Consider the following 17,688-nt stretch of genomic DNA (forward strand, 5'->3'; position numbering starts at 1 on the left):
GATGTACTTACAGTGCAATGCTCCTTGAAGGAACACAATCAAGGATGATACACAGCACAGTCCTCCTCACCCCTACAGAGCTAGTTCTATACTGGCTGGATCAAACCTGCACTTCAACAGACAATGGCAAGACAGACTGTATTTGCATGTAGTCTAATATATTAATATGCAAAGAGCCAACAAATATGCAAAGAGTAAACAATGGATTTCAACAAAGTATCAGAACTTCAGCATGAGTGTTATAGAGTAATAAAGTGATTTCAAGTACATAAAAAATTAAGTTGATTCAATGATTGGACTTGTGCATTTACAGAACAAAGCTTATCTATACTGCAAAAAGAAAAAAAAAAAAAAAAAGCTTGAACATTTCCATACCCCAATAATGTTTCAATGGCAGATGCACTGTAGCTATACTTTTTGCATACTATTCACTTTTCTACCCTAAATTTAAAAAGAAACACACTAATATTGTATACATTGAAAGTTTCTTTACATGAAAAAACTTCTTAATCAACTACTCATATTCACTATCCGAAAACTGTTTAAAAATTAGTTATGCTGAAATAGTCTTGGAAATCAAGTAATTATTAAATTAAGAACAGAAAGGTTAACTGTTATAGCAGCAGTACAGATCTGAAACAGTGGTCATGTATAAAAGGAAATTTCACTGTTAATGCAATGGAAGTATGCCAAAAGATCACTGTACACACATGCAGGTTTTAATCAAACAGAAGGAAAAAAAAATGAAGATATCAGGATTACTTGTGCTGAAACAGCCAAATACAATAAATGGAAAAGATCCTCCAATCTACTACTATACTGCAAGGGGGAAAAAACATGCCAGTGTTTAAAAACTCAATTAATATTTCATGGGGAAAGCTTATATTTGTGTATATGTATCTTAATTTATCATTGCTAAGAAATTATGAATCCTTTAAATACCCACATATCCAACTTACCGACACAGGAGGTTTCATATCATTTATTGTAAAGCACAAAACAGGCATTTTAAAAGTGAAAGTATACATTGAAAAAGTACATTTATATCACAAAGCATTGACCACATAATAGTTGCAAATACATTTGCTGGAATGTGTACATCTACACTAAATACTAAAAACAAACCAATTTTCATTTCTACACAGAAATATTAACCTCCTATCAGTAGTGATAGATATTTTGTACATTTTCAAAAAAAAAAAAAAAACACTATTTTAAACCAAAAACAAATTAAGATCTTCATCAAGTCGTCTGCATCCATATATTTAACAAAGGTTTTTTTCCCCCACACAATGAAGCAAATACTGTATTGTCCACTTCTTATTATTGGCCCTGTGCAGAAGAGATACATAAGAAATACACAAAAAGTTAAAGAAAATCCTTTAAATGGAGCTAACTCAGGAGTGAATCCTTTAAGAAAGAAAAACTGGTTAATATAAATGGTGGTGGCTTCTTGCATGATTTGCAAATCCCTGGGGGAAAAAAATTTATTTTTAAAATCAAAGGCATTGTAGAAATATTCAGCACTCAGATGCCAGAAAGCATTTATAAAAAACAAACAAAAAAACCCAAACAATACACCACAGTACTTCATTTAGTTATGCTATGCCAGATAAAAATTAAAAAGGCAAACATAATCCCAGACAAAACAGTAAACATGCAGAAAACATGATTGGAATAGAAATCAACACATTAGCAAGTTTCGTATACCTGAGGTGCTGGAGGATGCTGTGGCATTCCCTGGGGACTTGTCTGGGCATAGTAGGCTGCTTGTTGTCTATAGTACTCGGCCCAGGCTGCACTATAATCTGGCTGACCACCTGGTGGAGCACCAGTAGGAGCAGGAACTGCTTGACCTTTGAGAAAACAGAACAACTTTGTTGCTGTAACCACAATTAAAAGCCCAAAAGAATCTCATTTCTAATAAAAACAATACCTTGCTTCTTGTAATATTCCTCCCAAGCTTTTGAATAATCTTGTGTCTGCCCTTGTTGACCTAAAAAAAACCCCCTAAATTTTAATACAAAATTATATCCACTGTAAGTACAGGTTATAAAGACAAGCACAGAGGGTCAGAATTGCTCCTGTTTTATTTTATATATTCATTAGTGTCCTATTTTAAATATTCATTAGAAAACTACTCTTGTAATTAAAAAAAATCAGAACGCTGTTTCTTTTTGCCTTATTAATATTAGTAACTTTTAGTTCGAGAGTATCACTATTAAGAAAAAGCAAAATCGAAACCGTGACAGTTTTAACTAGGAAAGGAGAAAATTTAGGTATCTTGATTCAATACAAAATTTATAAATATGTTCCAAAATGAGTTTGGAAAGTACTTCAAGTAAGCAATCTATGGTACCCTGGTACTGATGTTGGGCACAGGGATGGGGGAGACCATTATTTTTTGTCTTATTCATTTGGATGTTACACTACAGATTTTAAATAAAATGTAAATCCTTGATGGAGAAAAAGAACATTTTTGAGAAACAAACAAAAAACACCTGAAAGCTTTTAAAGACTTAATTAAGATCTGGTCAAGATTTTTGTTTCCTGATTAGTAACCTACAAACTGTGTGTACAAAGACTAATCTTCAAGATACTTTTTAGTAAGATGTTAAAAGTTTCAATACAATGTATTCAAATCACAACAAAATTATATTAAAAGTAAGCTGAACAAAAGACATAAAGAACAATTACTGAGAGGTTCAAAGCAACAAGACCAATGAAACACAAAACTCAACAGCTTTCATAAGCAGCTATTTTTCTAGGCAGTGTAACTCCTGAATGACTAAAGAGACCTAACAACCTAAATACAATGCACAAAACTAAAATTGGCTCTGGATTAAAACCAACTTAACAAAACTCACACACAGCTACAAAAGCACTTTTCTGACAACGAAGGAAATTTAAATATGGTATGTTGATAATATTACTGAAATAATTTAAAAGTCTGCAACTTTGTAAAGGCTCAAGGCACAATATATATGTACACACGCACAGACACAAAGTACATATGGTAAGCTTTTAAAAAGTGTTGAATTTGAGTAGAAAATACAAATATGGGTGTTTGCTGTACTATTTTCTAATTTTCCGAAGGTATATAATTTTTGAAAAAAAAAAGGGGAGAAAGAATGCGTATTTTCTTATTTAGCTCCTTTGAGAATTTTATTTAGCTTATAATTACTTGACCTGATGAAGTATGGCTAGACAAAAAATACTGAAGCACAGACACAGAGAAAGCTGTTTTTATGTTTGTTGGATGTTGTCAACAAGGTAACTTTATATAGTTGCAGAAATTAGTGTCTATCAGCATCACAAAACTGGCTGAAGAACAGAAGCAATTCAGTGAATAAAATTTTAACATTTATGAGTAACTTTAAAAATCCAGGAAAACCCCCCCTTCTATAAATATAGGCAACAGCAAAGAAATCCCATGTAATATAAACAAAATTCTCTTATTTTTGCGAGCCCTAATCATCTTCAAAGAGGAAGTGAGTTTAACATTTTATCCTATGAGACACAATTCAAGCAAATCTGAAACAGGTTTCAGTATTTAAGACAACTGCCAAATACCCCCAGGGTATCAACAGTAATAAAACTACACAATGTGTCTTACAAACTGTATACTTGAAAACCTGCTGACTTAAGGCCAAACTTGGTTAAGACAGCAGCAATTTCTACCTTGGGTTTACAAAAAGGAACTGATCATTGTTAGATACTCATTTTATAGGCAAAATAACTAACATGGTAGAAACACGGAGACACATTAAGAAAATTCATCAAACTCAAATGTTCCCTACCCTCCCCCCAACTCAAATATTTCTGTGGGAAGTGAAAGGTAAACATATTAGACTCTAAGAAAAACAAACACTTGGTAAGTAGTAAACACCTCACACTCCTTTCTTGAAGGTGTCCAAAGAAAAACTTAACTCATTCCTCCAATCTGGGGGACAAACGTGATTCATTTTGCCCTGCTGAAAGTAAAGAAAGAACTCTTCCTATCTACTTGGGACTTGGCTATCCCCTAGCCTCTTGTGCCTCTCTGCCCCTTTTAGGAATGTCCTTAGCTTGCTCCCTTTATCCTTAGTTCAAAAACTGTTTGAGGCGAGATAGTTTAGTTTATCCTTTAGAACATTACTTAATATTTACATATAGGTTTACAATATATAAGGTTTTACTTTCATTTCATTCAAGAGATGAGACTTGCCCGAGTTCACATGTAACATTCCTGAGCCAAACCTGATTGAATAGATTTCCCTCTAAATTCTCTAAACACCTGCATCTTTCCCACAACCACTTTCCCCACCACACGACCTCCATCACCCATCCCCTGGCCTTTACACCAAAGGTGCAGTGTCCACCATATCAGCGCTTAACATTAGAAAGGCCTTCCTCAACTCCCAACTTTTCCAAAAATGCCTTCACTAGCCCTCTTCCAAAGGGCAACTGCCAGTCTCTACTTTGAAATCCTTTTTCATCTCTCTTTAGGGTGTTTACTTATTACAAAAGTTCCCTTCACTCTAGCTTCAAAAATACCTACTCTTCCATGTTGGCTGCCATTCCTTATTAAGACTTAAAATTTCCTTCATTAACCCTCTAATAAACTCATCTTTGTGAATTTCTCTCCTAAATTCTGTTGGTGTTAATCCGAGGAAATTTAAAATTGTTTCAGAAAATGAAACGAATTTAAAAACTTAACCCGTTTCAAGAGGTTTATTTACTTATAAGTGAACAATGACAAATTTATAGTGTTAGTGGGTATTTTCTGTTAACAGAAAAAGCTGAAATTTGCCTTCAAAAGCTGGGACAGCCTACCTAGTTTGGTAAAGAGGGCACTGGGATGTCCAGAGTCCTAGAAAAGCACAGCTCTGCCACTGGAAGAGTTCAACTTGGCCTCTCCCAATAGGGGACTTAGATTTGGAGATAAAAGATTTTTATCTCCCTAATATTTTATTACTTTCTTCCCTTTCATTTAAAAATCTTGAGGGCACCTGGATGGCTCAGTCAGTTAAGCATCCGACTCTTGATTTCGGCTCAGGTCACGACCTCAGGGTCGTGGGATCAAGCCCCACATTGGGCTCCACGCTCAGCACAGAGTCTGCTTCTCTCCCTCTGCCCCTCCCCCTGCTCAAGCACTCTCTAAAATAAATAAATAAATCTTAAAAAAATAAAATAAAAAATTTTTGAAAACTGTCTTAGTAAAGCATGTGACTTGATCTCGGGGTTGTAAGTTCAAGCTCCATGTTGGTATACGGGCTACTTTAAATACATATGCATGTACATACATACATAAAAATCAATCTTGAAAACTGAACTATTAGTTTTATGCTTTAAGGTCGCTTATGCGCAGTTGTTCTAAAAAGGATCCTAAGGACCAGCAATGCACCTAGGAGAAATTAAGGTAGTTAAGCAACCAATCATTTAACAAAAGAACTTTTAAAGGAAAAAATAAATTGACTTTGTAGCTAACATTAAAGACCTGGCAATTTAACATTATTTCCTTTAAGATTTATATATGAGAGAATCATTAAACTAATCCTTTGCTCAATAAATTAACAGCTGATCAATGTCGTGCTATAGAAGAACACATAACTGACAAAAAAAAAAGGTGGGGGTTAAGGAGGCTCTTAAGCCAAACATAGTGTTATTTAACTATTTCTGTAACATTTTTCTCCACAAAGGAGTCAACAGAGTCCAGCATACGATCTATAAAATTAAAATTTTACAGTCAGTAAAGGTAGAAAATGAAAAAAGGATGGCAAGGTGAAAAGTCTATCCTTAAAAATCTGAATGGTAGTTAAGACCTCACAGATTACATTCAACACGCATCCCTCACTTTGGGCAAGTAAAATAAAAATACTAAACAGTAATTAATGGCCATGCTACAAATGAATGGTAAAATACACTAAAACACAAGTTGGACTAATTCCCCAATAATTTTCTAGGTCCACAAACAGGCCTATTTTTACTCATTTTTAATATTAACGTAGGGAACATCTCTGGCTTATTAACCACTGTGAAAATATAAGCTGGACCCAATGATTTTTAACTGCAACAATTTAATTGCAAATCCTCTAATCTTTAAAATGGTGACACTATTTAATACAAGTTATTAGAGTGACCATAAGTCCTGACAGAATCCCATCCTGTTATTCTCAAAACTATCCAAATCTGGACAATAAATTATGTGATCACCCTAAATAGAATATACTGTTTTGAGGAAAAACAATTTTTCTTTAAACAGAAATCAAGCTGTGTAAAACATTCTCATCACCAGGTAAATGTATCCCACACAAAAAAGATTAATATAACTACCCTTCTGGAAATTTTTCTTTCTGTGGAGGATGACAAAACATCCATGGGCTGAGAAATTTAGGCTGAGAATCTCAGACTGTATCTTCTGAGAAAAATTCTAGCATCTATAGATTCATTCTATTCCAGTGAAGGATGGATAAGTTTATCTGTTTAGCTTTCATTTGTGGTAAGTGGCTGTGGTATACATGTGTTAATTTTAAATGACTACCACCACAAGCTTCTAAAAGCAAAAACGATCTGTTCAGAAATACAGTTGACCCTTGAACAACTCAGGGTTATAGGCACTGACCCGTGTACAGTTGAAAACTGTACACATGTAACTTTGACTTCCCAAAAACTGCTAATAGCCTTCTGTTGAGCAGAGGTCTTTACAGGTAACATAAACAGTTGATTAGCACCTATTTTTTATGTTTACGTATTACATACTGTATTCTACAATAAAGTAAGCTAGAAAAAAAATACTAAGAAAAATATAAAGAAAATTCATTTATAGTACTGTAAAAAAAAATCTACTTGTAAGTAGTCCCGCTAAGTTCAAACTTATGTTGTTATTAAGGAGTTAAGAGCATAATATCAGGTTCCAAGTGGTCCCAGGAAAAGGCCAATTTGGGAGATAGACTTGGAATTTACACCCTCCAGGGAGTTCAAATTCTGCTTCTACCACTTAGTAGCTGTACATGTGACATGTTAGTGGAAATACAGTCCTTTTTATTAGTAACAGTTTGTAGTAATATAGTTGGCAAAGTACTTGATTAACAATTGTATCCTCCATTAGAATAAAACCAGAATAGCTCCTGCTATTATGCCCATAATCACATTCTCAGCTCTATCACTATGTTTGGCATGTGGTACGTGCTCTACAGTTACTGAATGGAAATGGCCTTTCTAGGTGACCTTTTCTTTTTCATATACGCAAATGTTATTTAAGTAATTAATGTACTATGTCACTGTCAGTTTTATTTTGCAGCAGAAAATACCACACACAACCAATTTTTGCTTGGCACTCCAGAATTTAACCTATGCCAGTTAGGCTACTAATATATGTAACTATCTTTGACAAAAGTGCAAATAATATCCAATGTTATATGTGTCAATGGGGCAATTTTTAGTTTCAATTATTAAGTGGTTGACACATACATTTAGAAATAAGATTTCCTTGTTATGTGACCACAAATTTAAGAATTATCTGTAACAACCTTGCTACACCCAAAAGTTGTGATTTTAGAATGCGTTCAATTATTCTCCAAGATTTTAAAAGTTAAAAATAGAAAGTCCCAGTAACAAAACCATGATACAAACATGGTTTTCTCACAGTCTTCATCCTTCTACCGTGATATTTACTAAATACTTCAACTGCAGTTTAATTAAATGTATAAAAAAGAAATGTAGAACATACCCATTTTCTTGTAATACTCTTCCCAAGCCTTGGTATAATCAACCTGTCCAGCTGGAGCTGGATTCTGCTGATCTCCTTGTTTAAGAAAAACAAAAAACAACAAATGGTAAGATTAAGGGTTTCAAAAGACATTCTTGGCCCTTTCCTTCTGTTCCTTAAGTGGAGAAATTGGGAGCGGCCTGCCATAGTGAGTGAGGGTGCTGTGTGGTAGTGGGATTCTTGCTCGTGCCAAAGACATAGGAAGCAGGAGGTATAGAGGCAGTCAAAGAAAATCTGTCTATATACAATGGAAGGAAGACTAGTCACATTGAGCATTTAAGTAAATTCACTGGTTAAAAAAGGAAACACAATGAAGATACAAGGTCTTTCACCATTTATAAGCATGGAAAGGGAAAAAGCTAGAAAGAATCCTGAAGTGTTATAATGGAATTGCAGGAGATACAATAGTCTTATAAATATATACATAAATTATTTATGTTGTTTCATATATGTGTATGTAGATATACATACAGGTAAATTTCTTAGCTCTGTATGCTGAAAGGATTTAGAAGCAATGACAGCTTGGTAGCAATGAACACACTGAGTTTGGTTTCTTAGATGATGGTATTTACTAAAAGGAATCAGGGCTCCTTGGAAAAATGGCTGATTCTAGGGCTTGAGCCCAGAAAGCACAAAATAAGCATCTTATTGTGCAAGAAAGTAAGATGTGCTTAAAAAATGACAAACATGTCAAAAGGATACAGGAGCCATCTTGAAGGTACTCCTGATTAGCCAAACCTAGGGCAATCTGATAATCATATAGTAAAGATAGTTTAAAAACACAACATGTTGAATAAAACAGAAGTCCATACTGATAGAAATAGGAAAAAAACTTCTTCCTTATAGTACAATACCAACTAATACATATAAAATGATGTAAATAAAAATTATCATCATAGCTGTAGCTGAATCAAGAATGTGTTATCAGAGAAGTTGATATGAGGAAAACAATACTCATATAATCTCAGTATAATTCTCCAAAAAATATTTATTAATTTCAAAGAGAAAAATGCAATTTTATAGTATAGAAACCTGGCAAGACACCAACATGACCAAGGGACTATGGTTACCATCTCCAGGGATGAAGCAGGTCAACATTACATGACCCCATGATATAATGCACCAAGAGCACAGCATTATTTTAGAGGTACTGCCAACCAGCAAGTAGGACCTCATGATCTTGACCTCATCTTTGTGAGAAAAAGTTGAAGGAACCTATGTTGATTTGATCATCATCTTGCAAAACAAAAGGTCTATACTTTTTTTGCCAGATGGGACCCTGGATCAGAATAGAGAAACTGATGGGACAACTGGTGAAATCTGAGTAAGGGTTTTGCATTGGGACAGTAATGACGTATCAAGGCTGACTGACTGTTTTAGCGGGCTATATGATGGTAATGTATTTTTGGAGTAATACAGAAAGAGTACTTAAGGTTACTGGGACTTCCTATGTACAGCCTGGTCTTACATGGTTCTCAAAAACTACTGGTAATGGATATGGGCATGTATGACAGGGTAAAGGGACAAATGGGAGGTGAGAGATAAAATATTAACAGCTAGGTTACCTGGGTGTTCTGTAATGTATCTTACAACTAAAACTTTTATGAAAGTTTGCAATTATTTCAAACTTATTTTTAAAAAGCAAAGTCTGCTCACTGAAGCTATAGTTATATTGGAAATTTCCAAACACAAGTTTCTACTTCTACATACAAAATAAATTCTTTAATTACCATAGTTACCTTGTCCATTGGTCTGGGTTGTAGTTGGTGCACCAGCAGGAGCTGCAGGTGGTGGCTGTGCTTGCTGTTGATAATAGTGAGCATAATAGGCAGCCCAAGCTGCTGAATTTGGATCCGTTCCTGCCTTAGCTAGAATAAACACAAGTTCAAGGTTTGCATCTGAAGTCCATAATCTCTCTCTCTCGTAAATAAATAGACCTCCAAAATTAACTGGTTATCAAAAATAGTAAATGGGAAGTTTTCAATTCTATTACTTTGTCATCATTAGCGTTAATTACAGAAAAGTGAGGTGCAGAGATTAAGTGACGTTCTTAGAGAACTAGCTGAGTGGCAGAATTAGGATAGGAACAAAGCTTTTTTGTCTCCAAATCCAATGCTTTGCCTCAAACCATCCTGTGGCCTTGGTTTCTTCCTAAACTGGTTTTGCCTCAAGCACAGCAATTCTACATGACAGAGGACTACAGGAAAAGGATTTCTAGGAACTAACCTGTACAAGAAACAATTACTTTAGAACTATGAATTCTGTCCTGTCTTGCTTTCAATGTAGAGACAATGTAAAAATCTTAAAAAATAAACAAGATTTAGCCATATTTCATCTCCTCATATTTCACAGTAATTATCCTAAAACATACACTTCATGTTACTGCCCTACTTGAAATTCTTCATTTATCCCATACAGTCTTCAGGGCTGTCGAAGCTTTTTTTAAGTGCAACATTATCACTCAACATCTTTAATGATCTGACCCCCTGGCTTATCCTTCCCATTCTAGCCATATCTTCCCCCATTTGTCAATATTTTTCCAACACTCAAATTCTGGTCACAGTAAACTGCTTGTACTTTTCAGAAGTTGCCACGTTCATTATCTGGCCTTAGACCATGTTATGCTTTCTCTGTACTTGCACCCTCATTTCATCCTTCATAAAAATCAAACTCATGCAGTAACAGTTTGAGATCTCTCAGTCAGAAACAGAAATCCTCTTCTTGATTCTGTCCTTTATATCAAGAATATCATTTGACACTATAAATGTCTTTTTAAGTTTATATTATCAATAAAAATGTAATTTCCTTTGCCAGACTCTGTATCTATATGAAATCTGTTTAGCCTTTATCCCAAATGGGCAGCAAGTCTCAGGTGTTTAATAAAGTTTGAGAAAAAAGGAGCAAGGATTTCTAGAATGATACAATGTCTAAGGTAATACAATTTTAAGGCATGATCCACACCCTCCACACCTTCCTCAAGTAATAAATGTAGTGCTTTTCTAAGTTGCATGTTTGTCTTAATTGTGTCATTACCTGTATATTAATACAAATATTTCACTTGACACCATCTCTGTCTAGAGAAACTGAGATAAAACAGACTTTAGAAAATGATACTTGTACTCCTGAATGTGTAGAGAGTATAACAGAACCAGTCTCACAGTTACATATAATACCTACAGAGAATTTACTAATTATTCAACACGATTATCTTTCACTTATCATATTATAGGTAAGAAAAAAAATATAGAGGGATTAAAAAACTTGCTTACTATCCCAATTACTAAAGTTGTAGCACTAGGGCTTATCTAGGTCTGATTTACTCTGAAATCTAAGTTCTTGACTACTACATAAATCCTTAACAGCCCATTTATTTTTCAAAGAAAAATATTTTAGTTCAGAGAATATGGACTTTGTCATTATGGGGCCACATTTAAACACCAGAATGTTAATCAAATTCACTAAAACAGTTTCATCTAAATAATTTTGATTTTTACATATTGCTAAGTCTAATACAAGCAATATCTAACCCCAGCTGCTATCTTTTAGCTAAATGGGTTACTTCTTTTTCCAAAGGCAATGCTGTAAGCCATATTCATCAACCAATTCTTACAGTGGTGACTTAAGTACTACTCCCAGTGAGAAAACTTGGCTGTGATAGAGACTACTTCTGATTCCCAACATTTTTCTCAATCATGTTACTGACCCAAACAGTGCTCATAAGGTGCAATCCTGCAGATCCAAGTTTCCCCTAAACTTGCTCAAACTCTTGAATCTCTTAAATTATGTGATTTTTCTGCCTAATCACATCATCCCAGTTAGCTTACAAGAGGGAAGGAAAAGTCTTTTCATTCTTAAGAGATGTTTAAACTATTATACATTAAATTATATTTGACTCTCAGTCAACACAGCACTGCTAACACTTAGAACGCACTTTTCTGCTATACAACGTAAACTAATCTTTGCATACCCACATCCTTGCACACTCAAGTTGTTTCTTGAGTGAGTGTAAGTTGTGGTTATTTGCTCTGTCATGCTGTGCCATCATATTCCAAAGAGCACACCTCCTATGAAATTAAAGTATGTTATAATATAGGGCCACATTTAAATAACAGAATGTTTAATCAAATTTACTAAAACGATTTCATTTAAATCAATTATTTAATTCTTTTAAGAAATAAATACACTAGTGTGGAAAGGAATCCATAATTCAGTACCTTCCTTGAAACTAATCCAGTGAAAGAGGCCTAAAAGATAGGTAGTAGGTGAGAAAGAAGGATCATAAATAAATGTTAATTGGTTTCGATGAATGCCCTTTTGACCATCATGGAAAGAAAACTAGAGGATGGCAGATGCAGTAACAGAATAGAATGTATATATAAAATCCAGATCTGAACAGAGAATACATTTAACTAAATGTATTTTTGAGTTGTAACATGCAGACATTAAACACAACCCTGATTTTTACTAATATGTGAAGGGTATTACCATATCAGGAATATGAAAACAGCTTATATATCTTATTTGAGAACTTCAAAGTTTAATACTCAAGTATTAAATGCTCCATTAGACACTCACATAATTCTATAAATAAACATACACTATTCTTTCATGGATAATGTCACAATTAACACATTATACATTTGATGGCACTGGTATTTAAAACTAAGACATTGTACTTCTTCCTGTAGTTTTTGGCCTTTAGCACTCTGCCCTTATCACTTTGAAAGGACAGAAAGCCAAATGCAAGTAGAAAAAAGTTCACTGAAAACAGACCATGTTCACACCAATCTTATACACCGTGGTAAAACCAGAAACTAAGACTCCTGCTGCAAGAGTGTTAAGTGCAGAAAAATGCACACAATGTAGAACTGACACTAGAAAATTTAAAAAGGTAACAGAAATGACAAACAATATAATTTACACATGAATGATAAATGTCTTTTACCTGGATCAGGAGGGGCCTGTTGCTGCCAGTGTGGATATGCATTTCCCCACCCCTGGGGAGCATAAGGAGCTGGAGGACCACTGAAAAGATAGAAATCAACATAAAAATACAATTTACCAAAAGCTAGAATCTTTGGGGGGAAAACCCCAGAACCAAACTCAATACTTACTGAGGAGCAGGGCCGGGTGGTCCTGGATTATAAGGTGCAGGGTTGTATGGTCCCATTGGAGTTCCAGGCCCTGGAGGCCCAGGAGGCCCATGGGGACCTGGGACACCATGGGGCCCATGGGGTACAGGTGGCCCTAAAGGATTTACTGGGCCCTATAAAAAAGCAGAAAGATGCAAAAAATCAGAAAAATGGTAATGGCTGAACAATTCAAAGGCCAAATTAACCTTCCATTCCTACCCTTTTATATACCCACAAGGAACATATTTTAGATTTTCCTTCATTTTCTCATTCATGTTGCTTAAATTCTTTACCATACTGAGACATGTAAATTCATTAAAATCAACAGCATCAGCAAATTGAAACATCTTCTTTACATTCCATTCTATTCCTTTCAGACTATTCCCTTTTCTGTTATTTCTTTCCTTTTTTAATTCTTACTTTTACTACTCCTTTATCATTTTAATCATGGATGCCTATGAAATATGTTGTCTCTAGCTTTTCTTTTTCTGCATCCATTTGACATTTATTTTCCTAACAATCAGACAACCACCTTGACAATATATTCCCCAAATTGCTTAGGGTTTGTATTGTGAATTGTCTACTGGGTACTTTACCAATAAAGTAACAATTCTCACTCAAAACACTATCCTCTTCACAACCTTTGTGTCACTGAACTGCACTTACATGAACAATTTAAATTCATTTCCTCTTGCTCTTTATCATTTTCCAAATACCATATCTTCATATTCATATCACACCACATAATTAATAAAGCTTAGTTGATTTTCCTTTTCATAATCACTTGTAAAGACCACTAGACTAGATTTAACTGTCCTAAACACAGCTTTCGTGCAGTTAATACAGATCATGATGTTTTGGAGCGACCTGCTTAAACCACATTTGGTTGTCTATTTTCGCACAACAAAATAATGAAGCTAAACTTCATGACTTTTAAAATCCTTTTTATTACTTTATCCCTTTAAATCTCTAACTTGTCATTATCACTCACTTCTACTATCCAAAAACAATCCTTTCCAAAAAGTAAAAAAGGATTATCAAAAAAGTATTAATATTTTTATAGGGCTATGTGCCAGACACTCTTTTAAGTGACACACACTTTATTTCATCCCTACAACCCCATAAAGGAGCTACTATTATCCTCATTTACAGAAGAAACGGGAGGCAAACGAGTATAAATAGCTTACTCCAAGGTCACAAAGTCAGTAAATGACTCAGAGTATTCTGAACCCTAACACGTGACTCCCAAGAGTCCATGCTCATAACCGCCATACTAAACTGCTTCTCTATAACCTATCTTTTTGCCCATCAATCCAGAAGAAACCTTGATCCATGCATACTAAGCACTGTAAAACCCAAAACCAAGATGTGTTCATTTTTCTAGCATCAATCTCCGCCATTACCGAGTCCAAAATTACTTTCTTCATGTTTTTGAACACTTACTGTCCATCCCATAGAACTTACAGTGTTTGTATTTTTATAATACATTCTTTTTGTTTTTAAGTAATCTCTACACCCAATGTAGTGCTTGAACTTACAACCTGAGATCAATAGTTGCATGCTCTACTGACTGAATCAGCCAGGAACCCCTCTGAGACATTCTTTAAGCATCTTTTGTACATCTATGTTTGTCTTTCTCCATAACAGAAACAGTGTCAAACTTCTTTTGTATCCCATTCATAGCATGGCAAACATTAAGGAGAATTTTCCTAAGAAATTCTAATGGTTATTAGTAACTTAAGATGCTCCCTTACGCCCTATAGTAAAAGAATGCAGTAAAGCACTAGTTCCTCATTTATAAGAAAGCACAATCAAGACTCTCTATACATTTTTTGTACTACCACCAGGAAACTTTTCTACAGGAAAAATTTCCAAATTTGGCCATGTATCAGAATCACCTGGAACATCCTTCTAAAATTAGATGCTGGGCCCTGTTCCAGACATTCTGAATCAGAGCTGTGTGGTATGTATAGAGGTGGAAAGCATTCAAGTAGTACACATTTAAAACTCCGTAAGTGATTGTCAGTCTAAGAATTGGATTTGTAAATTTCTACTCTAAAGTGGGGGATGCATACAATTCATATTTACCTCACCAGGGTTGAGTAAAGTAAGCCCTTATTAAATACTGAATTCCCATTAACTATGTCCTTCAAGTAATTCTATAACCCTCCACCAACCCTAACATCGTATCTGCAAGTAATACTACCCGTTTATTTATCCACACCCAAATATAAGGTTCTGAACACTTATAAATGTGTATTTAATTGGGTTATTTTTCACTGCTGGAGAATCTTTTCTATGTTATATGTACCCATTATATGATGAAACCTATAATCTTAGACTAGAAATTGGCATTTTTCCGTATAGCCATTACAGGAACATGTGCATTAATGTCTTATTTAACTAAGAGGGTTTTTGTATAAATTGAGGCTGGTTATCTATTTATTTGGTTTCTTAAAACTGTTGTGTGTGTGTGTTTTAAAGATTTTATTTATTCATTTGAGAGAGAGCACAAGCAGGGTCAGGGATAGGGAGAAGCAGGCTACCTGCTGAGCAGGAAGCCTCACATGGGGTTCAATCCCAGGACCCCAGGATCACAACCTGAGCCAAAGGCAGATGCCCAACCAACTGAACCACCCAGGCGCCCCTATCTATTTATTTTTTAAGTAAGCTCTATGTCCAATGTGGGGCTTGAACTCACTGCCTGGAGATCAAGATTCACATGTTCTACTGACTGAGCCAGCCATGCACCCCTAGAAATTGAGGTTTAAAGCATACTCACACCAATCTTTTCTTCTATAAGTTGCCGCGCATAGTCTATTTGCTGTGGAGTGCCACGAATTGTAAATAGTTTCATATTAGGATCTGCATTAGGTGGAGGATTTCTCTGAAGTTCTATTCTTGCACCAGACTGCTGGCTTATGCTTTTTATGGTTTCACCTCCTAAAATCAAAACACATTAATTTCTCTAAAGATTCAAAGGATACAAAAGGAACTATCCAAAAGAAAATGGTCACAACTAAAAGGGCCATTAAAAAAAAGTTTTGAGCAGTATCCCATCTGTCAATATTCTTTTGGGATTTCCCATTTATTCTACACTTTAAATCAAGTTATATAAAGCATTCATGCTTCTCCTAAAACACATTCAAGTTTTAAGACATAAATTAGTATGCCTACACCCAACCTTAAAATGAATAACAAAAAAACTCTAACTTATCAAAATATTTGGCTCAAATAAATTGCTTTTACAAGTAACAAACTAACACACTTACAAAAAAATTCTAAATTTTAAGAAAATATGAGTCAGGAAAATTTTCTTACAACATTAATTAAAACTGTTGGTCCCCTCTCTAGAAGCCAATGTAATTCAAATCCCATTTTTATTTTATATATAAGGCCCTTCATTTATGTTTTTGTTACAAATCAACGTAAGATACAGCCAAGGAAAAATCACTGCTATTGGTTTACAACAGAAATAGCATACAGAAAAATCAGGCCATGTGTTGAATTTTTACCCACACATCAAAACATTAAAGAGTTTAAAATACATTGCCTTTTCCTATTATTAATCCAGTTTTCCCAGTTGGTACAATGAAATTAAATTCCTGTAGTCCACCAGGTGGTCCCATGTTCCAGTTGCCTTGACCTCTACCTCTTCCTCGACCACCAGGTCCAGGTCCACCAGGATTACCAGCCTAAAAAAGAGAAAAACAAGAAGGAAAGAAAGTCAGCATAAACTCTTCTTTCCATGATAAAGTCATTACATGTCTATCTTCCTCAATCTTCATTTTCCTATACCAGAAATTCAAGAGGCTGGGAGATGATGTGGCCCAAATAGTCAACAAGTAATACCCACCATTTATTCTTTTTATACTGGGATGAATAAGACAATTCACGTAGCTACCTTCCCACTCCCAAGATGTCTACCTCAAAGCAACTTAAACTTTCCAGTTATTAACAAAGTATCATCAGATTCTAATACAAAACTAAAGGGGGAGGGGGGGGACCCTTTCAGACTTAAAGGAAAACATTTTTTAAATGAAAACAAAACAATGAAAATATTAACATCTGTCAACCTGAACACTTCGAAGAAGGTCTGTAATAATTTCTGCAGCATGTTGACATCGGTCTGGAGGTCCTGTTATTTGTGCTATTCTATCAGGTGTTGTTCCATCATCTTCAAAACCAAGAAACAAATTGGACTGAGTTAGCAACAAATGTGTGTCAAAAAAGTAACTGCTGCTAACACATAGATAATGAAATATATGTACTCACCTGGCTTAAACTGAATTCGAACACCAGCATCATTTTGTATTTTTTTTATCATCTCTCCATTTCTTCCTATTACAATGCCAACAGCAAATCTTGGAATGGGGACCTTATACAAAGAAGACTAGGTATTAAGGAAAGTAATTTCCTGAAAATTAATCCACCTCAAACCATAAAAGTATATACAGCATTATGGTTGCATCAAATAGGGTAACAAGATATACATTCTGTACTCTAAGGCGTTAAGTTATGGGGGGGGGGACGATTGGCAGGCAGGAGGGAATCCACATGTATTTATGAATTAGTATACAACCATTTCTGAATGGGTATTTTTACTTACATCTATCCCTTCATTTCCTCCTATTCTTGACCCATACTCATTTCGAACTTCTCTGAAACCACCTTGATCACGAATTAACTCTAACACCATTTCCTTGGCTTGCTGAAGTACAAACAAAAAAACAAAACAACACCCAACTTACAAAGCATGTCTCAAAACACTAATTATTCATATGTGTTCTGCCCATTCTGCCCCCA

At 34.9% G+C, this 17,688-nt stretch overlaps 1 protein-coding gene across 17 annotated transcripts in view; it reads right to left on the reverse strand.

Annotated features, from left to right (window-relative positions):
• FUBP1 (far upstream element binding protein 1) overlaps positions 1-17,688 on the reverse strand; it is a 32,459-nt gene that overhangs the window by 3,398 nt on the left and 11,373 nt on the right. For 5 of the 17 annotated variants that reach the window (XR_004075372.2, XM_031027190.2, XM_031027189.2 and 2 more), the window contains 11 exons: positions 17,492-17,593; positions 17,158-17,260; positions 16,959-17,059; positions 16,436-16,577; positions 15,665-15,825; positions 12,865-13,016; positions 12,696-12,775; positions 9,481-9,618; positions 7,712-7,786; positions 1,937-1,996; positions 1,711-1,856 (listed from right to left, as the gene is read on the reverse strand). Coding sequence is in view for 16 of the 17 variants with exons in the window: in XM_031027190.2 (XP_030883050.1) it covers positions 1,711-1,856; positions 1,937-1,996; positions 7,712-7,786; positions 9,481-9,618; positions 12,696-12,775; positions 12,865-13,016; positions 15,665-15,825; positions 16,436-16,577; positions 16,959-17,059; positions 17,158-17,260; positions 17,492-17,593 (1,260 nt within the window). In the remaining variant the exon portion in view is untranslated. The other 12 variants (XM_006732471.3, XM_031027195.2, XM_031027199.2 and 9 more) reach the window with 8 other exon arrangements.

This window comes from Leptonychotes weddellii, chromosome 4 (genome assembly GCF_054177405.1).
Source record: "Leptonychotes weddellii isolate Sample4059 chromosome 4, ASM5417740v2, whole genome shotgun sequence".
Taxonomy (NCBI): domain Eukaryota; kingdom Metazoa; phylum Chordata; class Mammalia; order Carnivora; family Phocidae; genus Leptonychotes; species Leptonychotes weddellii.